The sequence below is a fragment of the Ambystoma mexicanum genome, chromosome 2q, assembly GCF_040938575.1.
Source record: "Ambystoma mexicanum isolate Mex_15411 chromosome 2q, UKY_AmexF1_1, whole genome shotgun sequence".
Lineage (NCBI taxonomy): Eukaryota > Metazoa > Chordata > Amphibia > Caudata > Ambystomatidae > Ambystoma > Ambystoma mexicanum.
Window position 1 is genome coordinate 611,960,946 of NC_090924.1, and position 21,360 is coordinate 611,982,305.

General features: G+C 44.4%; 1 protein-coding gene across 1 annotated transcript in view; it reads right to left on the minus strand.

Annotated features, from left to right (window-relative positions):
* The window catches only part of LOC138569624 (cryptochrome DASH-like), a 490,626-nt gene that overhangs the window by 312,215 nt on the left and 157,051 nt on the right, over positions 1–21,360 (minus strand). Inside the window, exons 3-4 of the mRNA XM_069647757.1 lie at positions 14,868–14,961; positions 7,890–8,020 (exon numbers count right to left, since the gene is read on the minus strand). Of these exons, the coding sequence (XP_069503858.1) occupies positions 7,890–8,020; positions 14,868–14,961 (225 nt within the window). The remainder of the gene's footprint in view (positions 1–7,889; positions 8,021–14,867; positions 14,962–21,360) is intronic.

The following is a 21,360-nucleotide window of genomic DNA, read 5'->3' on the forward strand; positions in this document are numbered from 1 at the left end:
CCTATCCATATCCGCAGGAGAAAGAAAGGACCAGGCAAACAACCCCATTGAGTGGAAATCTGAACAGGAGCTGCTAAAAATTCTAATCGAGAGCCACCATCCCACCTTGAAGAACTTAACCAAGGCTTTCCATTTTATACAAGGTTGGTTGGATCCCCATGTTAATTGAATCAGGAGTGACTGAAAAAAAGAAAACTAAAATGTCATGAGAAGGCCATATGAGGGATGTTCTGAATTGAAATGTATCAATGTCGGGACTACTAGGTTTTTTATAAGTGATACCCTAACATAACACATACAGAGAACTTGCCCAAATGTTAGTTTTGGGAATTTCCAGATATGCCAAGTTGATAGCGTGCAGCATCTTAGACACATCCCTGAAAACCCTTCCCCCCAAATAGATAACCATGTCTTTTAGCCATCTAAATCATGAAGTCCGAGTCACTTTTTGGTCAAGGGTAAAAGTTTGGATTTGGTCCCACTGACCTTGAATCCTGAGAAGAATGCAAACCCAGTCACTTCATTCATCATCAGGGAAAAATGAACAGTCAGGTCTCTAACATAAGAAAGATCATCACCAGAGTACTGAGATAGGACAGCTATTTGCCCATCAGGGCGTGCTTTTCGGTATGAAACTGGCGTAGTATACTGCCAATACATTTCACAAAGATTTGTATTGCCATATTAATTAAGGTTATCAGCATAGCCACAGAGTTTGGGTCTTTTGGGAGGTTAAGAAGTAGTACGATTATGGCTTTGCTCATTGTAGGTGGGAAATGACCGACCTTGAAGGCTTCCTTGTAAAAATCAAACAGCTTAGGAGCAGAGGGGCAAACTCTTTATAAAACCCAGGCTGGAAGTAAATCCATCAGTGACAGGGAGGGGGGGGGCTTTGAAATTGGTAAACGCCTCCATCGGCCACATTAGGTCCTACACAATTCTCTTTCCATCTAGATCCTGCACTGCAAAGTTCAGTAGGTCCTTGAAGAGAATACTCTCAGAATACGTCACCATTTCAACCTCAGACGTTTTGTCCTGCAAAGCGTATAACTGTGTATAAAACTCCCAGGGAAAAAACGTGCATGACCCTGGAGGAGGAATGAAGAGCCCAACAGCAACAGCCGTAAAAGAAAATAGTTCCACGTATCCTTCTGTGTCACGTGCACAAGCAGCCTGCCCATCATCCTATCAACCACATCAGAGTAATAGTGCAGCTTCTGGCCTGCCTTTGAACTCAGTCTGGCATCCAAGTGATCAATGGGAGAGTGAAACTCTAGGCATTGGCTCTGATGGGGAGACTGAAAGGTAACCTGTATCTGCCTTTGAGGCTTTCGAAGAGATGAAGTTGTATAATAATAATAAATACATTTCTTATATAGCACTACACACCCATGGGTCTCAGGGTGCTGAAATAACAGATATAAAGCTCATTGTAACCTAGGTGCCATGTCTCATGGAAATAACCTCTGATACAAGAAATATGCTATAGATCAATGCACCCGGGCCCACAGAATCAGAAAATCAGGCTGGCTTACGAAAGCCCAGGGACAATGTGAAGGTCGAATCTAATAACTGTAAAGAGGTTAAGTTGAAATATGAGTGAGGTGCCCAGTAATGTAATCTTCATTGGGTGTGGCACATCGTGTCTGATCCCATTGATTAAAAAGGTGGACCCATTAATACATCTTTTCAGTAGAATCCGATCTCAAGCTCTACACTTTTTCGTTTAGTTTAGTTAATTAATTTGTATTGCGCACCTGGCCCGGAGGCATCTGGGCGCATTATTTGCAAGGTAGGGTTACAACATACTGATGAAGGCCTACCACACGCGAGCTCCATCAGATAGCTCCACTTCTTAGGCCGAAACACAACTGTGTCGACGACCCCCTTTCTGTTATCTTCAGTGTCTACCACTAACACTGTTATTTGTTCTCTGCAACCATGTATATATGCTCACATGTTATTTGTTCCACTACTTATCCAGTCAACGTGACTGGACTGTACTGATTCGTGTGATGTACGAATTTGTGAATTGACAAGTGTCCATGGGTTTTTCCCCACTATGACAAACAAATGTTTATGAAATATCACTTGGTTACAATAAACCTGATTTTTGACCTTTGAAAATATCTAGAAATTCTTTTACATTGTGTAGGGGTTTAAAAATGAAAGTGTGTGTAATATCTCACCCTGATTAGTTTGCAGGTTTAGGAGTATATACCCACCTGGGTTAAATCAGGGCCGAGCCAGGTGCCCTTCTATTACCAGGCTGTCATAGCTAACATTTTTATTACAACTGAATAGACTAGGTTCCCTTTACATATAGATTCTCCAAAGCCTTCAGCTTGGCCTCCATTCTTTACAAGTTGCACTATAACTATAGGCATTTCAGCACCACATTTCCAATTGTGATACAAATACCCAAGACATAAGCTTCAAACACTTCCCACGGGATGAGGCTTGGGCAGCAGAGACTACGTTAAGATCAAAGCACAGTTTCATTTTACACAGACCTCTCTGGCGAATGTCACACCCAAGTGGATCAGGGATTTAAATCTCCGTAAAGGGAGGGATAGCCCACCCGTGTTGTAGGCACAGATCAACTCTTACTAGGTTAGGACCTGCGAAAGAAGGTGCCAGGATGAACTTTGCCTTACTGCATGACAAGGATGTACCAACAGGAAAACTAGCTAGAGCCTTCAGTGTATGTCACAGAATCGTCTATATCTGCGCCTTATTAATGTGAAACTGTTTCGAATTTCTGTGTTAGCCAAAACGTCCTGGATATCCCCCCACCCCCCCCCCCGATTCCTGTCCCCTTAACCCAGTGGTCTTCAAACTTTTTTGGCCAGGGCCCCCCTGAGCAAAATTTGGGCAGGTCGGGACCCCCCAGAAATGCCAAATGGACAGTATATATTGCGCGCCGTCACCTGCTCCCATCAAAGTCGCTGGGCTCCCTCATCCCACTCCTACCCAGTCGCTGGTCTCTCCCCACCCCATCACACACCCAGGGCTCTCCCCACTCTGCTCCCATCACTATCCCATGGTTCCCGCCCATTGTGCTCCCACCATAGTCCCTCGGTTCCCCCATCCCGTTCCCAACACAGTCTGAGGGCCAGTGGCGGCTGGTGAATCTTTTTTAAGTGGAGGGGCATTAAGGGGAGGTTCGGGGGGGTTTCCCCCTGTGAATTTTTTTTTAAATAATAGGTTAAAATGTTGCATTGTAGAGCATACTTTTAACAAAAAATGGGTAAATAGCCAAACAGTTTGCAATTGTTGCTGGGAGTCCAGGGGGCAGGCATTGATATTTTATTTCTATCGCGCTCGTACACAAGTGTTTCAGAGCGTGACAAGGCAAGGGAGGGGAACAGAGGAGAATAAAACAGCGATCTTACTAGGCCCAGTGACATTGAGAACGCGCAAGTGTGAGGGGAAAAGTGCATGGAAGGGGGGAGAAGTGGAAAGTGCGAAGCAGAGGAGAAACAGATAAATAACAATAAATAAATAATAAAGGCAACAAACAGTGGTAGTGCAGCCAGCAATTTGCAAGTGCTACGTTTAAGGCAGCAGACAGGGTAGGTCTGATAAGTGCAGGAAGAAAGATGGTTCTCCTCAAGTTTTAGAGTGGCAGGGCGCTGTTCCAGAGGGAGGCCCCAGCCGAAGACGGAGATCTACCCCCAGCTCGTTTCTTTGATGACCCCAGCTTCGTTTCTTTGATGACCCCAGCTGCTCTGTCCGTATGTGCGAGGAGGCGCAGGAGCTCCCCCTCGGACATACAGACATGCAGTGCCCCAGCCAGCATTTCCAATGAGCTATGCAATGCTGGCGAAGCAAAACGCCCCAGCACTTGCATGGCTCAGTGAGCATGTGCGGCTGGGGAACTAAACTGAACTGTCAAAGGGAAACAGTGTTTCCCTTTGACAGTTCAGCCAGCCCAGGAGCACTCCATTAGCTGGATAAAGCAGCTGAGGGAGTGCTCACTGTTTCACTGGGCTGGCTCCTTAGCTCCTCCATAATGGGTGAGGGGCCACTGGGTGGGCGCCTCTTGCCATTATGGATGAGCCGCCAGGCTCGGACAGGCCTATAGGGCAATGCCTGTACCAAAAATGTAAAATGCTAGTTTGGGCCAATCAAAATGGGCCACCATTTTGGCCAATGTGGACCATTTTGATGAGTTACTTAACTATGCAGTTAGTAATGTTGACCATTGTTGCTGAATATATCACAATTTACTTACATTTTAACACAAAGCACCCCTTTGGGTACTATTGAAACAGTGGGCTTCATAACTACTCTGGCGGTAGCTGTGCCGGTAAAACCCGCGAATGGGCAATTACTAGGTCATGCCGAGTTAGGCGGACATGATAATTGCCCTTTCGAAGGTGCCGGTAGATCCCCATTCCCATTTGAGCCCCATATGGCTCAAATGGGAATGGGGAGCTCGGATGCACCGGCACCGTTAATAACGGTGCCGGTGCATCCGACGAGCTGAGGTCAGACCTGGCGGGGGCTGTCAAGCACCCACGAGCACAACTCTTACTATGGCGGAACGGTAGCAACGGTGCCGGTAGCTTACCAGCACCGTTGTTACTGGTCCGCCATAGTAGTAATGAGGCCCAGTCTGTGACTAAAGGAATGAATATCCATTTACAACTGTGGGCCACTTTTTCATTGTTGCCTGAGACAGTTTCATGCTTCAGCCCGCCCATGTGGGCCACCCCTGCCCATTTCTTCCAATCTAAAAAAAATAAAAAAATCTTTTTTCATGCTGAGCTCTCAGGGCCCCCCTGGGATGCACCCGCGGACCCATAGGGGGTCGCGACCCACAGTTTGAATACCACTGCCTTAACCCTTTTAAAAATATGTCACACTCTCTCTCTCTGGTATGTGCGTTACAGCTGCCTATCAGGAAAATCTTCTTGAAAGAAACAGTCATGGGTTGAGTGCATCCGTAGGGAATAGGAAGGTATTGTCTAGCACTCTATCCATTAGTATTTGGTGTTTACAGTGAGCCATTCGCTCAGAAAATGCCCCAGGAAGTAGAAACCATTCCCTTACTAGGGAGATGGGAAATAAAAGGAAAACTGCATTGTACAGCAACATTGTATTCCGACGTGTCGGCCAATTTGTGTTTCGGTCTCTGGATAAAGTTCGGACGCTACCAACACCCAGGCTCAGACTTTAGTGTTTACTGACCACCAAGAAATTGGTCCTGCCTGTTAATCAATGATAACACGAACTTAAAATATCCAGGTGGCACCTCATGCCAGGAAGGCTCAAAACAAAATGCTGCACGAATGCCCACATTGCAGTTATGAAGGGGCCGCTGCAATACATAGGTTTCAGAATACCTCTGCTTTAGGGAGTACTGGATGGCTGTTTTCGATAGGGTATCAGCAATGATGCAAGAGGGACTCGATCTTTCAGTAAATGGGATTATGTTTGTCCAGCATTTCAATTGGGAAAGTGAGATCTGCAGCTGCTGTGTGGCCATGCTATTTATTTCGAGGTATAATGCTTGCTCAACTGAGAATAACCAGGCTCTGGCAAGAGTTTCTTGAGGTATATTACACCTAACACATAAGGTCTCTTTTCAAGTCTGCTGGTCCGGTAAAAATGCTGGCGATTCCGGGGTCCGGCATTTTTACCGGACTGGCAGACTTCCCAATGGGGGGCCACGGATCCTGAGGCAGGTCTGACCTGCCAGGAGTTCAGGCCCCTACCAGCAAACAAATACCTGAATCACCAGCAATGTTGCTAACAGTGCTTGTGTTTCAAGAAATCCCATCCCAGGGAGACCTCTGGGACTGCATGGGAATGGGAACCTACCGGCACTTCACCGACCGTAATATCCCGGTAATAGCGGGATATCGGGCGGCGGGGACGGTAAGTACAGTTTTCCGGTATCCCACCAGTAATATTGGCGGGATACAGGCACATTTATAATCAGGGCCATAGTCTAGAGTCCTCAGGGATGAGAGGGGAAAAGGCCCTTTGAACATTAAAAGCATCATACTACTCATGCTAGCTCCATGCATGAATTATTGATAACTAAATGCATAGCATAACATTTGTTATATGGTCACTTTATACATCTAATACTTTCCCAAATAATAACTTTCCTTTTCCTGCACTGATCGAAAAACAATAATAATTCCCTGAAAGAAAACAAAAAGTTGACCAACCACTACGATTACGATACAAAATATAAAAACACTGCAGGGCCACTTCCAAGGTGCGTACAAAAGTGGGAAAGTGCTCTTCCATGAAGGAGGAACACTTACCTTACAAACAACATATTCTGATAAAGAAGGAATGTGGTGCTGGGACATGAAAGCTTCAGCTTTGACAACAGCCCTAGCAGCCATCAGGAATGCAGGGCAGCCACATGGAGGGGATTCTCCTCCCAGCAGCAATGGTTCAGCACAAGGGACTTACAATACAGCACCTGTGAGGTGCCGTTACACTCCATGACACACTTTTTCCTTCTATAAATATAGCAATTCTTAGAATGCAGCACCACTTTTCCAGTTTAATGAAAGTAAAAGAGATGCTTGCATTGCCACTGGAGCACGTTTCACCCGCAAAAAGAGGTTTTAGCAGCTGTTGCTGCTGGAAAGCACATCTCCTCTCCAATACTTCCACCCACTTCGGAATGGTGGTGCTGGAAACTGGAGGAGAGAATGTTGTATTTCCACACTCTTTATCATGAGTTCAGAATCAGCCCCATAGAATTACCAGTTACTATCCGCTTAGCAACTATACTTCCCATACACCGAGCATTGCTCATGATTTTACGTGTGACCTAAGAAATATTATCAAGTAATTCATTATATAGGACATCAGCAAAAGCATTATAAATTCTACCCCAAGCCTTTTTACTTGTACTGTTCAACGCACATGCAGCGCATGACCACCGAGGGTCTCCACTTACCCTGAACCCCTAGAAAGTGGTGCACACAGTTCACAGTCCTGGGCTATGTCATGTGCATAGTGTTTGGCCTTCAGGCACATACAGGGCACGACCACAGGCCATGTCTTGTGTGCGCAAAACCCCAGTTAGAGCACAAAGGAGGATGTGGATGAAGGCTGTGCCCTGTGCGACACACATACAAGGCATGGAAACGGTGAATTGATGGTGTCAAATGTGATGTCACCACTGATATCATCAATGGTGTAATTTGGGTTGTCGTGTCTGAGTAGTGGTAGAAGGGGAGAGAGCAGTGCTCCTCTACTTTTTTTGGTAAATGTTTTACTGTTCCTATTTGTCTAAAAAAAATAAACCAAAAAAAAAAAAGTCCCAGATGGCTTAGTTTTAAAATAAAAGTGTAGGAAGAAGTTGAATCTTGCACTTTACTGAATGTTCCCTTAACCAGCAGGCACATGTGTTTGGGGAGTTGTATTGTGCGTGGGAGAGGGCGTGGCGATGGGGTTTGCAAGGGCAGGCTGGTAGAGTACACAGTTCCACTACTTCTTTTTGTACACTTCGACCACTGTGTGTGAGGGAAAGTGCCAGGCAGGGCTGGAGGGATCTCCGTGATTTGCTAGGAGTACTTTGCTATAAAACACTGGCACATGTTAGTGTTTTTCAATTGCGACACCCTCACTAGTGAGATTTCTGCAGTGAATGTGTAAAGGGTTTTGTCCATGTAGGTTATCATGCGTTCTCAGCAATTAACACACGTTTTATCAGTGAACATAAAACGCGAGGACCAAGCTCAGACTGCGGCTCCGCGGGTGGGGCACCTTTTTCCCCCAATCTATAGAAAGAGCATGTAGGGAGCAGATGAGATACTGGTGATGTTCCGCAATGCCCTGGTACAGGAGATGGGGTACAGTTGAAAATAGCTTGGATCAGGGGGATCTTATGCAGTAATGGCAACACATACCTGGAAATGTGGCGGAACGGAAGGTCATCTCGATGATACAGCGTTGACCCCCAAAATGTTTGGATTTTTATACCAGGACCCAAACACACCTGCTTCACTGCTGCTTCCACATCAAGCTCCTCTTTTGTAACCTATGAAAAACACACAGTATATTGACAATGCAATATTAACATACAGTGGATGTTAATGCTCTCCCTCTGAGCCAATCAACTTCATAGAACCTCATTCAAGAGCTACCTGGTCTCCTATCTCGTTCCATGAACCCCTTTATGGAAACTACTTGTTTTCTTCATTGTTCCTAATTTACCTGAATGGCTCTGCAAGCAGTTAATTTAGCCCCATAATATAATCATGTATTGGAATGCAATTGTAACACCTCTCCTCTACCTCTGAGGTTTTTACAGTGAATATGTAAGGGTTTTTATCAATGTCGCTTAGTATGTGATCGAAAAAGTACACATATCAGTGTTTTCTTAGGTCTGGATTGCAATCGTATCACCCCACCCACTGAATTTCACAATTTCTATTCGTACAGTCGAATTTATTCAATCATCACTTCAAACGAACACACTTGATTTACCATTTCAGGCTCCCTTTTTCCCCAGTGATAGGTCATATGAAAAATGTGGTCTGTGACACTGACGCTGCATCCCCCTAAGGCAGTGCTTTGCAACCTTTGGTCCTGCAGATACTTTAGACTCCTTCTCACATCAGCCCTTGTTGCATAGTCAATGGTGAGGGATCGCAGGAGTCATAGTCCAAAACATTGGAGGAGGCACAAGTTGCAGACCCCTGCTTTAAGAGGTCGACTGAATGAGTGTAGGAGCATTACGTAATGGTGGCAGTGCCTCCAGCTACAGTGAATGGGCTAGCCCCAGGAACCCCTTATCATGGTATGGGCCAATAATAACTGAAAAACAACACAGAAACAGATAACAGGATTAACTTACTTTATCAATTGGTATATATTGTTTAAAGGGTGATTAAAAACCCTCATAGTAACAAAATAAACCTATTCCTGTACCAACCCATCCAGTGAAAATCTGGACTTGAAAGCACAAAAGTGTGGGAAACCAAAGAGGTGCTAGGTAAAAAACCTTCCTAACTTCATTCATAGAGCCAGAAAGCTGCAGTCTGCGTTTGAACCAAAAATAGTCAAAGTGAGCAGACTAAAAAACAAATAACCTTTGGGCAGCATAGACATTTGGAAAAGGATCCTCCTCGATTCTCAAGTCAATGATGGGAGTCTTCTAAGATCGGCAGAATGGAGTGCAGATTATGTGCTTAGAGTCAGGGTCTCCATCAGTCTTTCTCACTCTCTTGCCTCTGGGATGTGCATGGCTCACTTGTTCAAGATTTTTGCTGCACGGGCAGAATGCCTGACACGTAATAGCTTGTTAGTGCTCCAGGCTGTCAGAGGTCTGCTGATAGTTTGGCACTCCCTCGAACATGCTCACCTTACTCACAGGAATCTTGCAATCCTACTGTAAGGGTGTTGTGTTGGGTCAGAAGGACACATATTTGACATGAAATAAGGATAATTAGAAAAGTGTGGATTCGATATAGAGACAATGTGTGCTAATGACCACTCCTGTATTTGGATATCATGGAAATCAATATTCAAACAAACTGGCAGCGACCACACTTGACCCTCCAGCCCATCCAGTAGAGCTGGAATTAGAAGTCTACAAGTCAAACAGCTGTTTGTACTTGAGAATAAAACTTCACTGTCAACTATTTTGGGTTTTGGAAAGAATTTGTAGCAGATTTTTTCAATTGGGACATTCAGAGACTTATCTCTAACTTGAGTGCGACACACCTTCTCCTTTCCTCATTGTACACAGATTTGACATGTCTCAAAGTGTTTTACTAAAGGGAAAAGGTAAACGCCGGTCTTCCCTATTTCTATGGGGTATTCCCTACCTAACAAAACTAAAGTGCTCGTCAGTCATCAGTGAAATGTCTTTAAAGAATCTGTCCACAGTCCCAAACTAACTCCAACTGACCCTACCACTATTGATAATAACTAAGGACAGGAGAATGGCTCCTTCTCCTAAGTCCCTGCTTCTCGCAAGTTGTGTTCAATAAAATCTTCAAATAGTTAAGTGTGACCTCTTTAATTAGTTCACACAGTTCTTTTAGTACTTTACTGTTCTTCTCGTCCTTCTCGATATGTAACTGTCCTGATTGGAAACGGATATCTCTCCTCCCATCAGTGTCTGTTCTTGGTTTATTACTTTTCCCTTTGATTCCATTTCCAATATTTGTTCTTCCCTTTTCGCAAGATAAGGTTATCCAACCTTTCTGTGATTCTCTGTTGCTTTCTGTGCTGTGACTGTAACAAGTCTGATTACAGAGGAATTTACCTCAAACTCTTCATCTTTCTTGTTTAAGCTTTTAATATCTTTATTGGGACGAGTAGGAATGCTTTCATAATGATTCCCCATTTCCTTTCTTGTTCTCACCACTGGCTTTTCGTTATCTGCACTGTGACGAGTAGGTGTACTCTGATAACTAACTTCTCCTCCTCCTATTCTCCAGGCTATTTCCTGGTTATGTTGACTTGTTTGAATTGCAATACTTTTATCATGAGTCTGATTAACTTCTCTTACTGAGGTATTCCTATTACAGGCACTGGGTCGAGTATGAATGTTCATATACTGATGTTCACTCAGGTCTCTTCTTCTCAATAGTTTATTTTCAATCTTCTTCTCAATAGTTTATTTTCAATAAAGTGACTGGGACGAGTATGAGTGACTATATAACGAATTATCGTCTCCTCCCCGGGTCTCTCGATTTCCCCGTTACATGGAAAACGTCACCAGGTTTCGGTTTTGTTTGGGTTTCTCCTTCACTCGGCCACAGCCCATTTATCTTGTGTTCTCTCCTTCTCTTTCTTTCCGACAGGTGCTCAATATCTCTGTGCCTGGTATGCTTTGTGGTCCACCGACATAGCAGTTTCGTCGTGTTTGACAGGACCTCCTGTCCTCCACTGGCTCCTTGTGGACACGCCACCACTTACTGCTTCTCTCTCTCACCACTTCTAAAGATCAGTCTTTGCACCATTATCACTGTCCGACTGTCCAAGGGCACTAAACTACTAAGTCACCAGCAAGAGGGTGTTGCAGAGGTGAATGGCAGCCTAGAATTGGATGAGGAGCGTTGCAGGTGGTGGTGCTGCTGGAAACAGGAGAGCAACAGATGTAGGCGACAGAGGTGGTCCTCCAGAAGATGTCTTAGATGGAGGAGGTGACTAAGGCCTCGGCATCTGTACCTCACCTGGCAGAGGTGCAAAGCAGGCACATGCATCCCTTCTCAAGTTTGAAGTGGGGCAGAGGACACCCCAACCCCTGTTTCCAGATAATGCTAATCTCATCAAGGGCTTCCGAATACATTAGCTTGCCGCAGGTGAAGACTGTGGGGGAAGGTAGGCACCATGCAACCTATGCACAATGCCAGTGAAGTGGGTGCACAAAAAAGGGTTGCTCTTTGGGAACCACAGCAATGCCAAGAACATGAAATAGAGGCATGATCTGATTAGTCTTAATGCATGCAAGTCAGCTTCTAGTAAGCCCTGCCCTAACTTTGGGGACTGCAGTGAGAGCGTCTGAGAGTTCCTCACAGGAGGACACAACTGCTTGCGGCTGGATAAACCAACCTTAGTAGCCCTCATTTCCACCACACTGGGCTTGCCCAAGCACCACTACCCTTTATGCATACTGCACCAGTGGCAACAACCACGCAGGAACTTGCTCTCACCAGCAGCACTATCACCCAAGCTTATTGCCAGTGGTGTTGCCAGTCCTGAGACTGTGCTGCTATATGGAAGGAAACAGAGGAACCAAATGATAGGTCATGTTGGCATGCATTGCCTGCATTACCACCTGACTATCAGTCAGGGGAGCTGAATCACATGCCAGTGTAGCACGAGTTCTGGCACCATCCTACCCTCTTGTAAGCAACTGATTGGACATTGGGCAACAGGGTAGGGAAAATGGCAGGTGGGCTGACTGCTCTCTGAGCCAGAGGAATTGTCCCCAAATATTGCATGAGCTGCACCCCGAATGTGCAAGAGGGCTACAGCAAGTCGTAGCAGCTACTTAATTGCACCACCCAGGCCTCACAAACTCTTAAAAATACCACTATAAATACAGGTTGAGATCCTTAGGTTCCAGACTCTACCTAAGAGCACTCGCCCGTGGTTACTGTGACAAAATAATTACAAGTGCTTTCTTGAATTGGTGCATGTCAGCAGAAGCACACTTCCTTTTGGAGCAATGCTGCCACCCAAAGGCTACCCACACACTGTGAAACCTTTATTTGACATTGACATGTACTGCTAACAACGCTTATTTGCATTAAATCTCCAACAAAAGTTTTAACTATCCCCGTACTTGCCAGCCAGGTAGAGTACCATGCAAATGGTACTCGGCCTTCTTAAATCTCGACTATGCAAGTCAGGAGATGTTGTGAGCCCACAAATTGTCTGTAGAAATGAAAAGGGTTGATACGGGTGTTAAGGAGTTACAGAACAAATACAGACTAGATTGAAATTAATGGACCAACTGTTCGATCATGATTGCACATGCTTGCAATTTGAACACGGTCATAAAATCACCTGTGGCAGAAATCCAAATAATAGTATTCGACCTGTTTATACTGTATATCATTTCAGTTTTCATCCACTGCATGCAAAACACTGTCTGGTAAGAATGGGCTCCTTGCATTATTTCATATGTTCCTAAATGGCTATGTTGTTGTATGTTTTATGGAATTTGCTTTGATGGCATGAATGCCGAATAAAGCTTACATCAAATCATTGTTTGCTCTTCTGTCGTGTATGGAAAAATAAAACAGTGTATTTGACGTGGCGGAGACTTGCAGAAAATGCATGAAACCACGAGTGAATTCAATGGCAATATAAACTGTGCCTTGTAAAGTAGAAACCAAAAATGTAAGTCTGTAGAGTATGGGATACGATATTATACAACAGATGGACTGATAAGACTGCTTGCACATCATACTTCCTTAAATCTTCAACAGTGCCAGATTGTTCCACTGAGGCATACATATTGTGTCTTCTAAAGCAACTGTTTAGATGTTTGACATTTTGGAAAATCACAAGAAAGCAGTGGATTCTGCACAACATGAAAATTAACCACAGCAAATTATTGCAGTTGAAACAAATGTGCTTCTGCCCATGTTCTTGTGTATCATGGACTGGAGTAGTGAAAAAGTGCACATGTTTGCAGCTTTCATTTCATAAGCAGATTTGAAGAAATTGCCAATTTTACTTGTTGGACGATAGCTCTCCATCAAGGACTGGTTGTAATACAGCAGGAGCAGGACTCAAGAACAGAACATTAGTAACATCAAAACTAATGGCCTATCTATAACTAGTCAGTTCCTTTCACCGCTCTGGCACAACACTAGCAACCTTTTTTAGGGTGATGGTATGGACTGGGGGGAGTATGGCGACTGGCTACTGGTGAAGCGGCAGCAGTAGAGGCTCAAACCATTTCTGAGCATAATGCGGTTTCTTATGACACCACAAAGACATGGTACTCAACTTGGTCCAAGCCTTCCCCCAGCACACAAGTTTATTGCACAGAATGAAGGTGTGATGCTGTTGTTCTTTCTCCAGTAATATGACAAACTTCCACACTTTATTGCTGGAGAAAAAAAAAAAAAAGACATGTCCTCATAAGTTCTTCGGGCCACAAAGGTGCTGGTGGCAGAGTTGGTGCTGTGGTTGCCACTTGTCGTTATTTTGCATTTTCATATCTGATAGCCTGTCTTTGAAAGTCTCTAGAGAAAATGTGAAAAAGAAGCTCGTTCCTTCCACAGCAGCCTTTGAAACCGTCTCCCCCCATCTCTTTGTATCACTGGTTCTCTAAAATCCTGTGTTGAGGCTTAGACTCGTATGGGTCAACACTTCTAGCTTGGTTGTCGGCCTCATCAATATGGTATCCTCACACTCATCAGGGGATGATGGTAGTGATGTTGGAGAACAGAAACAGCACATGTCCTGCACCTCTGCACTGTGTGTTGTTCCCTCAGTTTAGCAGCAGATACAATCTGTAACTTCTCCCTTCCTCCCCCTGCACACAGACACTGGGCAGAACCTCCACTGCATACCCCTCTCTCTCGGCCAGCTACAATGTGGGCCTCAGGACATGTTTGCACTCCAAACGGTCCCTCCTCCATACCCAAAAGGAGAGAGGACAGACACCGAATGCACTCCCATGCTTAAAAATAAATCCTAATATTTGTAATGTGCCCCTTTGCAAGAAACAAGTGTTTTCTCGCACCACAAAAAGATGGCACACTGACTTGCAGCCTCTCAATGTAATCTCCTCTTCTCTCTAAATAATCTTAAAATTTTCAAAAACAATTATTTTGTGTGGCGACGAAAAGAAGACGCTTGCAGGCACTGAACGCAATCCCTTGCATAAAAAGGATGACGGAATGACTTGCCTAAAAAGAATCACTTGGCAACCGTAATGAGGACTGCGTTCACAAAGTAAGGAATGAGACAGGGGTGCAAAAAGGGAGGTAATACAAGTCATAGTGACTGAGCACTAAGTGCGTGTGTGCTGAAAAAGTACAGCCCCCTTGGGCTATTCCAGAAAGGGGCCAAGCAACCATTGCCACAAATAATTAATAATGTCACGGGCACTAGCTAGAAAGGTGTTGTCTGGTTATTAGACAACAGATGAAGCAGTACATTATAGTAATGTCAAAGTCACTGTTCAAGTCAATCTCTTTGTGACTTAGCACAGTGGGTGGAGCTCCTACTCCAGAGATATGTGCATCATTTGCAAGTCACAGATTCAAACACTGGCATGGCAAACCCAGATTGTGCACTGAGTTGGGTAATAAAAACAGTGATTATTTAATTGCCAAGAGATAATCCAGTTCGTGGCGTTTGGTAAATAAATGGGCAGCATTATTGATCATTATTGCCATCACACTGACCTCATTGTGGAATGCCACTGCGCTTACAGAGCCCAGCTGTTTGAGAAGTTCTTGAATCACATCTTCTGGCTTCCCCTTCCGCACCAGCAAATTGCTAGGAAAATAAATTAATAAATTAAGAGGTGTCCTGCTGGTGAGGCTCTGAAGAAGCTAGGGAAGCGGGTCAGCATTAATCACCATACATTCCTAGTAAGTTATCCAGGTGACCTTTTGTTTTCTTAAATTCGCAAATGCAGACAGACAACAGAACAATATCAATAAGTGGGACTTACATGATGGCAGAGTCATACAACCACAAGTTACTGCTACATAACAGACCTACCAACTATCGCCTGCCTTAACTGCTTTCCTATACAACAATGTCCTTAGACAACCTGCAAGGAAACATTGAACCCAGATATATGGAAGCTTGAGACGAGGGGCAAATACAGGATCAAGTCAAAGGACAGAGAGAAAAAACGTCTCAGTTTGTACCCTCGGGCCGTTTGCTTGCAAATGACCATAGGGCTGAACTCTCGATCCAATCCTCCACAGTGGGTTTACGGTTTAGTTTCCATAAATTGAGGGTTACACACCACTACTTCGCGGCATCCAAATGAACTATGGAATCAATGTGACCTACTAAGATTGAACATCATTGTTGTGAAGTAGTGTTAGTTGAAGTTTAACTTGTGGTGTGAGGGAACAGCTTTATGTGTAAAAAAACCTACTTTTTAATAAATGTGCGTAGTGTGTTTACTTCTATTTCAAACGAACCGTACGTACATACGGTCATTCTAAGCATATTCTATAACAAGACTGGAGGTGAGCATTATGCTTCAAGTTCTTTTATTCTCTCTTCAGCAGTTTCAAATATAAACATGAGAAAAAACAAACTGAAAAAGATAACTTTATTTTCAGCACTTTTTTTCTTGTTTAAAACTACAAGTTCCATGCTTTCTGTAGTCCCTTTATCATTAGCTCTTGCTATGACCACACCCTCCCCTTAAGCTCCTCCTCTTCAAGCAGATAAGTACACTTCCATAACTACTCTGTTAAAACCCAAGGGTTGGGCTAGACACTTTCAGATCTAAGAGTAGAGATATGTATGTAGATCTTGACTAGCATTCTCAGGCATGCGTAGGCAATGTAGGTCAGATGCGTCGCCATCTAGACCGCTCGTGTGGTAGGAGTACTGAATAATGGCTAATCCCCCACACTAATGTGAGATGGGGGTTTAGATTCTATTAAAGACAAGGAGGCGATTATTATGCATACAATCTTTACTCTGAAACCATAGCAGCAAAGAAAAAAGTTTTACAAACAAAAAAGTTGTAAAGAACAGAACTAAATAGAGTTAAATGTCAATGTAAGGGAGCTCCCCAATCCATCATGGAGGACAGGTCATGCCCTTCAGGGGACCAATGAGCAGGGACCCTTCCTTATATAAGTCCATTACTCTAATCCCAATTCCTCTTTCTGCAGCTGTCTTGAACCAGACGTCCACTGCAGCGATCAGAAGATAAACGATGAATGCAAATCCAGCGAAGCTCTCGTACCACACACTCCATAACTTGTAACGGCGAGCCACACTCCTGATCAGAACCTCTCAACTCGTAGCTTTAAGAACAACAAGCAAGAAGGGTGGGTGGATGGGAAGAACACCAAACCAAAGAATGTTCTCTCTTGAACCACCTGTGTACATACGTGTCATAACTGTCATATCATATTCAGGGTGGGTGGGTGTTATAATAATCGCCTCCTTGTCTTTAATAGAATCTAAACCCCCATCTCACGTTAGTGTGGGGGATTAGCCATTCTTCGACAAAAAGGAGGCTCATATTATGCAAGTTCAAAGCCCTTGCATCCCATTAGTACAACATGATCAATACAATAGAGACAATATAATAAATAATATAACAAAATAATAGGAAAGAAAATGTTTTAAATGCTTTCATTAAATCAGTCAGCTGACCACAAGAGAATTGCCCAAGACTAGGCTGCCCGAATAACTGTCTTATAAGGCATAGACAAATCCACTGCAAGAAAAAACAACAGGAAGATGTGCCAACATCAGCGTTCCCTACAGGCCACCAAAACCAACTGGTTAAAAGAGGGGGAAAACATTGAACAAAGTGTTCCTATACTAATAGGTTAGGAAAAACCCCATCTGAAATAAACGGCTCTGTTGTCCAATCAAACATTAAAAAACACTTACATTTATACCCTCTTTGTGAACCTAGATAGCAAACCAAAGAAAATAAGCACCCAGCTCTCCCGGAGATAAAGAAAAGTACCCATGGGGTGAAAGTTTTGTAGGCTCCATCCTATGCGTTAAAGGACGATATCGTATTAGAAACAGAGCATGTCACATAACTACACTGGGGAACCCAGTGGGAAAGACAAATCTTCATAAAAGGTAAAATGGGAGTAAAAGGACGACCCATCCTGAGCGGAGCAGAAAAGCAATAGACTTAAGCCACAATGGTCTTCAGACATACGTGTATACTAAAGAAGGATGTCTTCTGGAGGCAGAAGCAGAATGGAAGAGAGGGGCCCTGCCTGAGAAGCTAAACCTGTCAAACCGCCAACACAGAGACCTTCAGACCTCCCTAGCTCTTGAGGAAGGACTCTGCTACCATGACAAAAGGCAGATATTTACAAACCGGATCCTTAGGAGGCCAAACTTGGCAAGGAGAAAAAGTGTATTTTACAACCAATCGTTACCATTATAGTGATATGTAAACCCCTTTGTAGATATGCCCGGTGCTTGCACCTTGTTCCCTTCTCCCTGGTTGATAAAACCCCCAGAGGATCAAAAAACTAACCGAAGGAGGACTCCTAAATTCCAAAGTCTTAGCAAGACTCTAAACTGCAAAGAACTGATCACTAAACAGTTAAACTGAAGTTGCCCACCAGAAGAGGTCTAACCTCTATTTCAGCTAATTTGAAGATCCTTGAAGCTCACAGCACCCTGAGCTGGCACCTTATTGCAGAAACAAACTCTTGTGGAAACCCAAAAGGTCCACCTGCCATGCAGGCGACTAGGAGAATCAAGTCATTAACTAAATAAATATATCCCAGCCCTCTGAGAATCGCACTGGCAGACACCTTCTGATAGTTATGTAGGGACGCTGGAACACATTGTGATAGAGGGTCGTAATAACTTGGATGGGAGATTAGTATCACTCCCAGACACCTCTACCCCACCAAGGGATATTGAGCCTTCCCAAAGGAGGAGAACCCTCCCCCACTTATCCAAGGGAAAAACCTTGCAACCCAGAAGAAGGCTACCCGGAGGACCACATTAAAGCCCCACTTTACACCGTTAAGAGAAATAAATACACTTGTGCACTTCAAACCAATCCCATGACCGTGGACGGGCTCCGCTTAACTTATTTAAATACCAGGAATTAGCGCAAAGGAAAGTAACTGACAGGAGGGAAATGCTCAGCGCTAGTCTGCACTGGTCACGAGCCGGAACTCCTGTAAAAAGGAAACGGAAACCATCGGGAGTTATTCCAAGAGGTGTATATCATGATGCAATCTCCCCCAGGGATGGCGGGAAAGGGAATGAGGGGGGGAAAGGACTCTGGGATAATTATCAATGCCCCGTAAATGAAAGCTTGTGAAAGAAATCTGGGACCACTGTCCCCTCAAACCCTGAGGTCCGAGTCTCTGTATTCGTGTGAGGCTGACTGGCCACTAAGGGAATCAGGGGAAGGAAAAATTAAGCACATTGTCCATAGCAAAACAGCACTTATATAGTACTACGACCCTCAGGTATACGAGTGGTGCTTATCACTACTACGAACGGTGTGTGGTGAGAGGTGTTCACTTATCGATCTTAGCAGGATAAAAGACTGATTTAGACCTTTCCAAATTAGGAACCTGTATCAGTAGGGTCAGTATGGATGTGAAAACCAGCACTCTATTCACTGCACTGTAAGCAAAATATATATATATATATACACACATACACACACACAACGAAAGAGGTTAAGCAACGCTCTTGAGGGTACAGAAGCCTGCTTGAACTCCTCGAGCAAAGGAGAAATTGCAACACACTGTTAGACGGTTAGCTGAACCACGGGCCAAGCTTTGGGAGGAAAACCATGGGGCAGGCGCCATAACGTTATTATTTGGCAACTCGTCTATCTGATAGCATCAAGTGTTTCCAAACACTTCCTCCAAGTAGAACATGGTTGCTCAACTTGCCATGCAACAAAACTGAATAGTTACTCTCGAGCTGACCCTGTCTCCACCAATAGTCCAAAAGAATAATGCACTGAGCAAGTGTGCCTCCAACTGCTCGCCTGAGCAGGGCGTGATAACCAGCAGTACACGAGGGTATCCTCGCATTAGAACTCAAGCAGTACCTGAAACAGAGCAGGTTATGGCACACAACCAGTTAAGGAAATCACCAACGCCATATGCAGCACACCAACAAAGTTGCCGACTTTAAGCGAGGAATACACTGAGCAAGTGTACCTCAAACAGCTCACCCTAGCAGGGTGTGGAACCATCAGTATATGAGGAGTCACCTCGCAGAAAACCACAGGCAACGTTTGCCACCGAGCCGGTGACGGCACCCTTCCAGGGAAGATAATGACATCTGCTAATAGCAGCATCAAAACCAAGTTTAAGGGAAAAATACACTGAACAAGTGTACCTCAAACTGTTCACCCCAGCAGGGTCTGGTAACCAGCAGTACCTGAGGGGTTAACCTCGCATTAAAACTCAGGCAGAGCCTGAAACGAACAGGTTGTGGCACCTACAGTGAAGGCAAATCACCTATGCCCTGCACAGCCCTTAAATAAATGAATAAATGAATAGAGAAATAAAGTTTTAAATATATATAAATACATATACATAAATATATACCCACATACACATCCATATATGCACTCTGCCAATGGCGGGAAGCGAACCCAGGTCCCTCTGCATGGTAAACCTGCAGCTGCCTTATGGAGCCATCTTGCCTCTGTGCAGAAACAGAAGCCTTCCTTATACTTCCCCACGATTAAGGGCCAAGTTAAAGCAGAAACAATATATATAAATAAAGAAAACAGAGGCTTTCCAATATAAAAGAAGGGTACAGCTGCACGCTGTACTATGTTCACTTGAAAGAGTCATACCAACAAAAAGAGAGGGCCGTGCGCCTCAGTTAAAATTATAATTTAATTATAATTTAATTTCATAACACTTTCCCAAAAATATTTTTTTATGTATGAGGATTGGCTCGAACCGCCAACCTTTCAGGTACAAGTCACACTGCGTATTGGCTGCGCCACAGACATTGAGATGGTAAGATATCAAGAAAAATAAAGAAATGAAATGCGCTGTAAATACACTCCATTTACATAACAGGAGTGCGAGGAAATGAGAGGGCGGGCCAACCACCAACACCAAGACAACCACGTGGCTTGGAGCAGAAGGGCTGCTCGGCCCGAAATGTAAAACAAAACCCAGCCGCACGCACAGACTGGAACGCTAAGCCTCTCCGAGGGAATGGAGCGAGCGGGCCACTCGGCGCCGCCCTCCAAACCCTCGTTACTTTGCCGGAGACCCACGCGCGTCAGCCTGAAGCTAAAGCTCCTGACAGGCCCGCGCGCGTTGGGTAAAACATCAAAGAAACAATATAAACTTAATGTTTAGAAAGTGAAACCCAGCTATATATATATATATATATATATATATATATATATATATATATATAAGTAGACCAGTAAACTACACCATATAAACATATTAAATTAACAGTTTGATAATTATTCACCAGCATGCAAAGCGCTACAAAAGGTGTGACTTAGCTGTGGTGTCAGCAGCAAAGAAAGAGGAATTGGGATTAGAGTAATGGACTTATATAAAGAAGGGTCCCTGCTCATTGGTCCCGTGCAGGGCATGACCTGTCCTCCATGATGGATTGGGGAGCTCCCTTACATTGACATTGAACTCCATTTAGTTCTGTTCTTTACAACTTTTTTGTTTGTAAAAGTTGTTTCTTTGCTGCTGTGGTTTCAGAGTAAAGATTGTATGCATAATATGAGCCTCCTGTCATAGAATCATCATGCGGCCGTCATTCAGACCGCTGGACTAGTAGGACTACTTATAAGCACAACGCGCGAGCGCAGCAAATATGGCCTCAATACCTTCTCGAGGCAGCCGAGTGTTCGACTTTAGGATGGCAGAGGGAGGCGAGGCCAGTGTTGCATTTCCAACACGCCCGGGGGCTCGCCCTCCCTGTTTTCCTGTACGCGGCAGCCCCCACCTTTGCGGGGGCAGAGCTAAAAAAGGAGAGCAGCGCGGTGGCCCCCTCCAACAGGGAGGCGGAGCCTCAGAGCCGCGTTACACTCCTTCAGCGTTCATCTCACACAACGGAGCCCGGCACCGTTATCTGAATCACACGAGTGCAGGATATTAGTTTTATAACGCTTCACGAAGCGAGAGAGGACATTTTGAACGCCCTCGCATCAGGAGGGCCAACGTTCACGACCATGCTATGATATTCAAA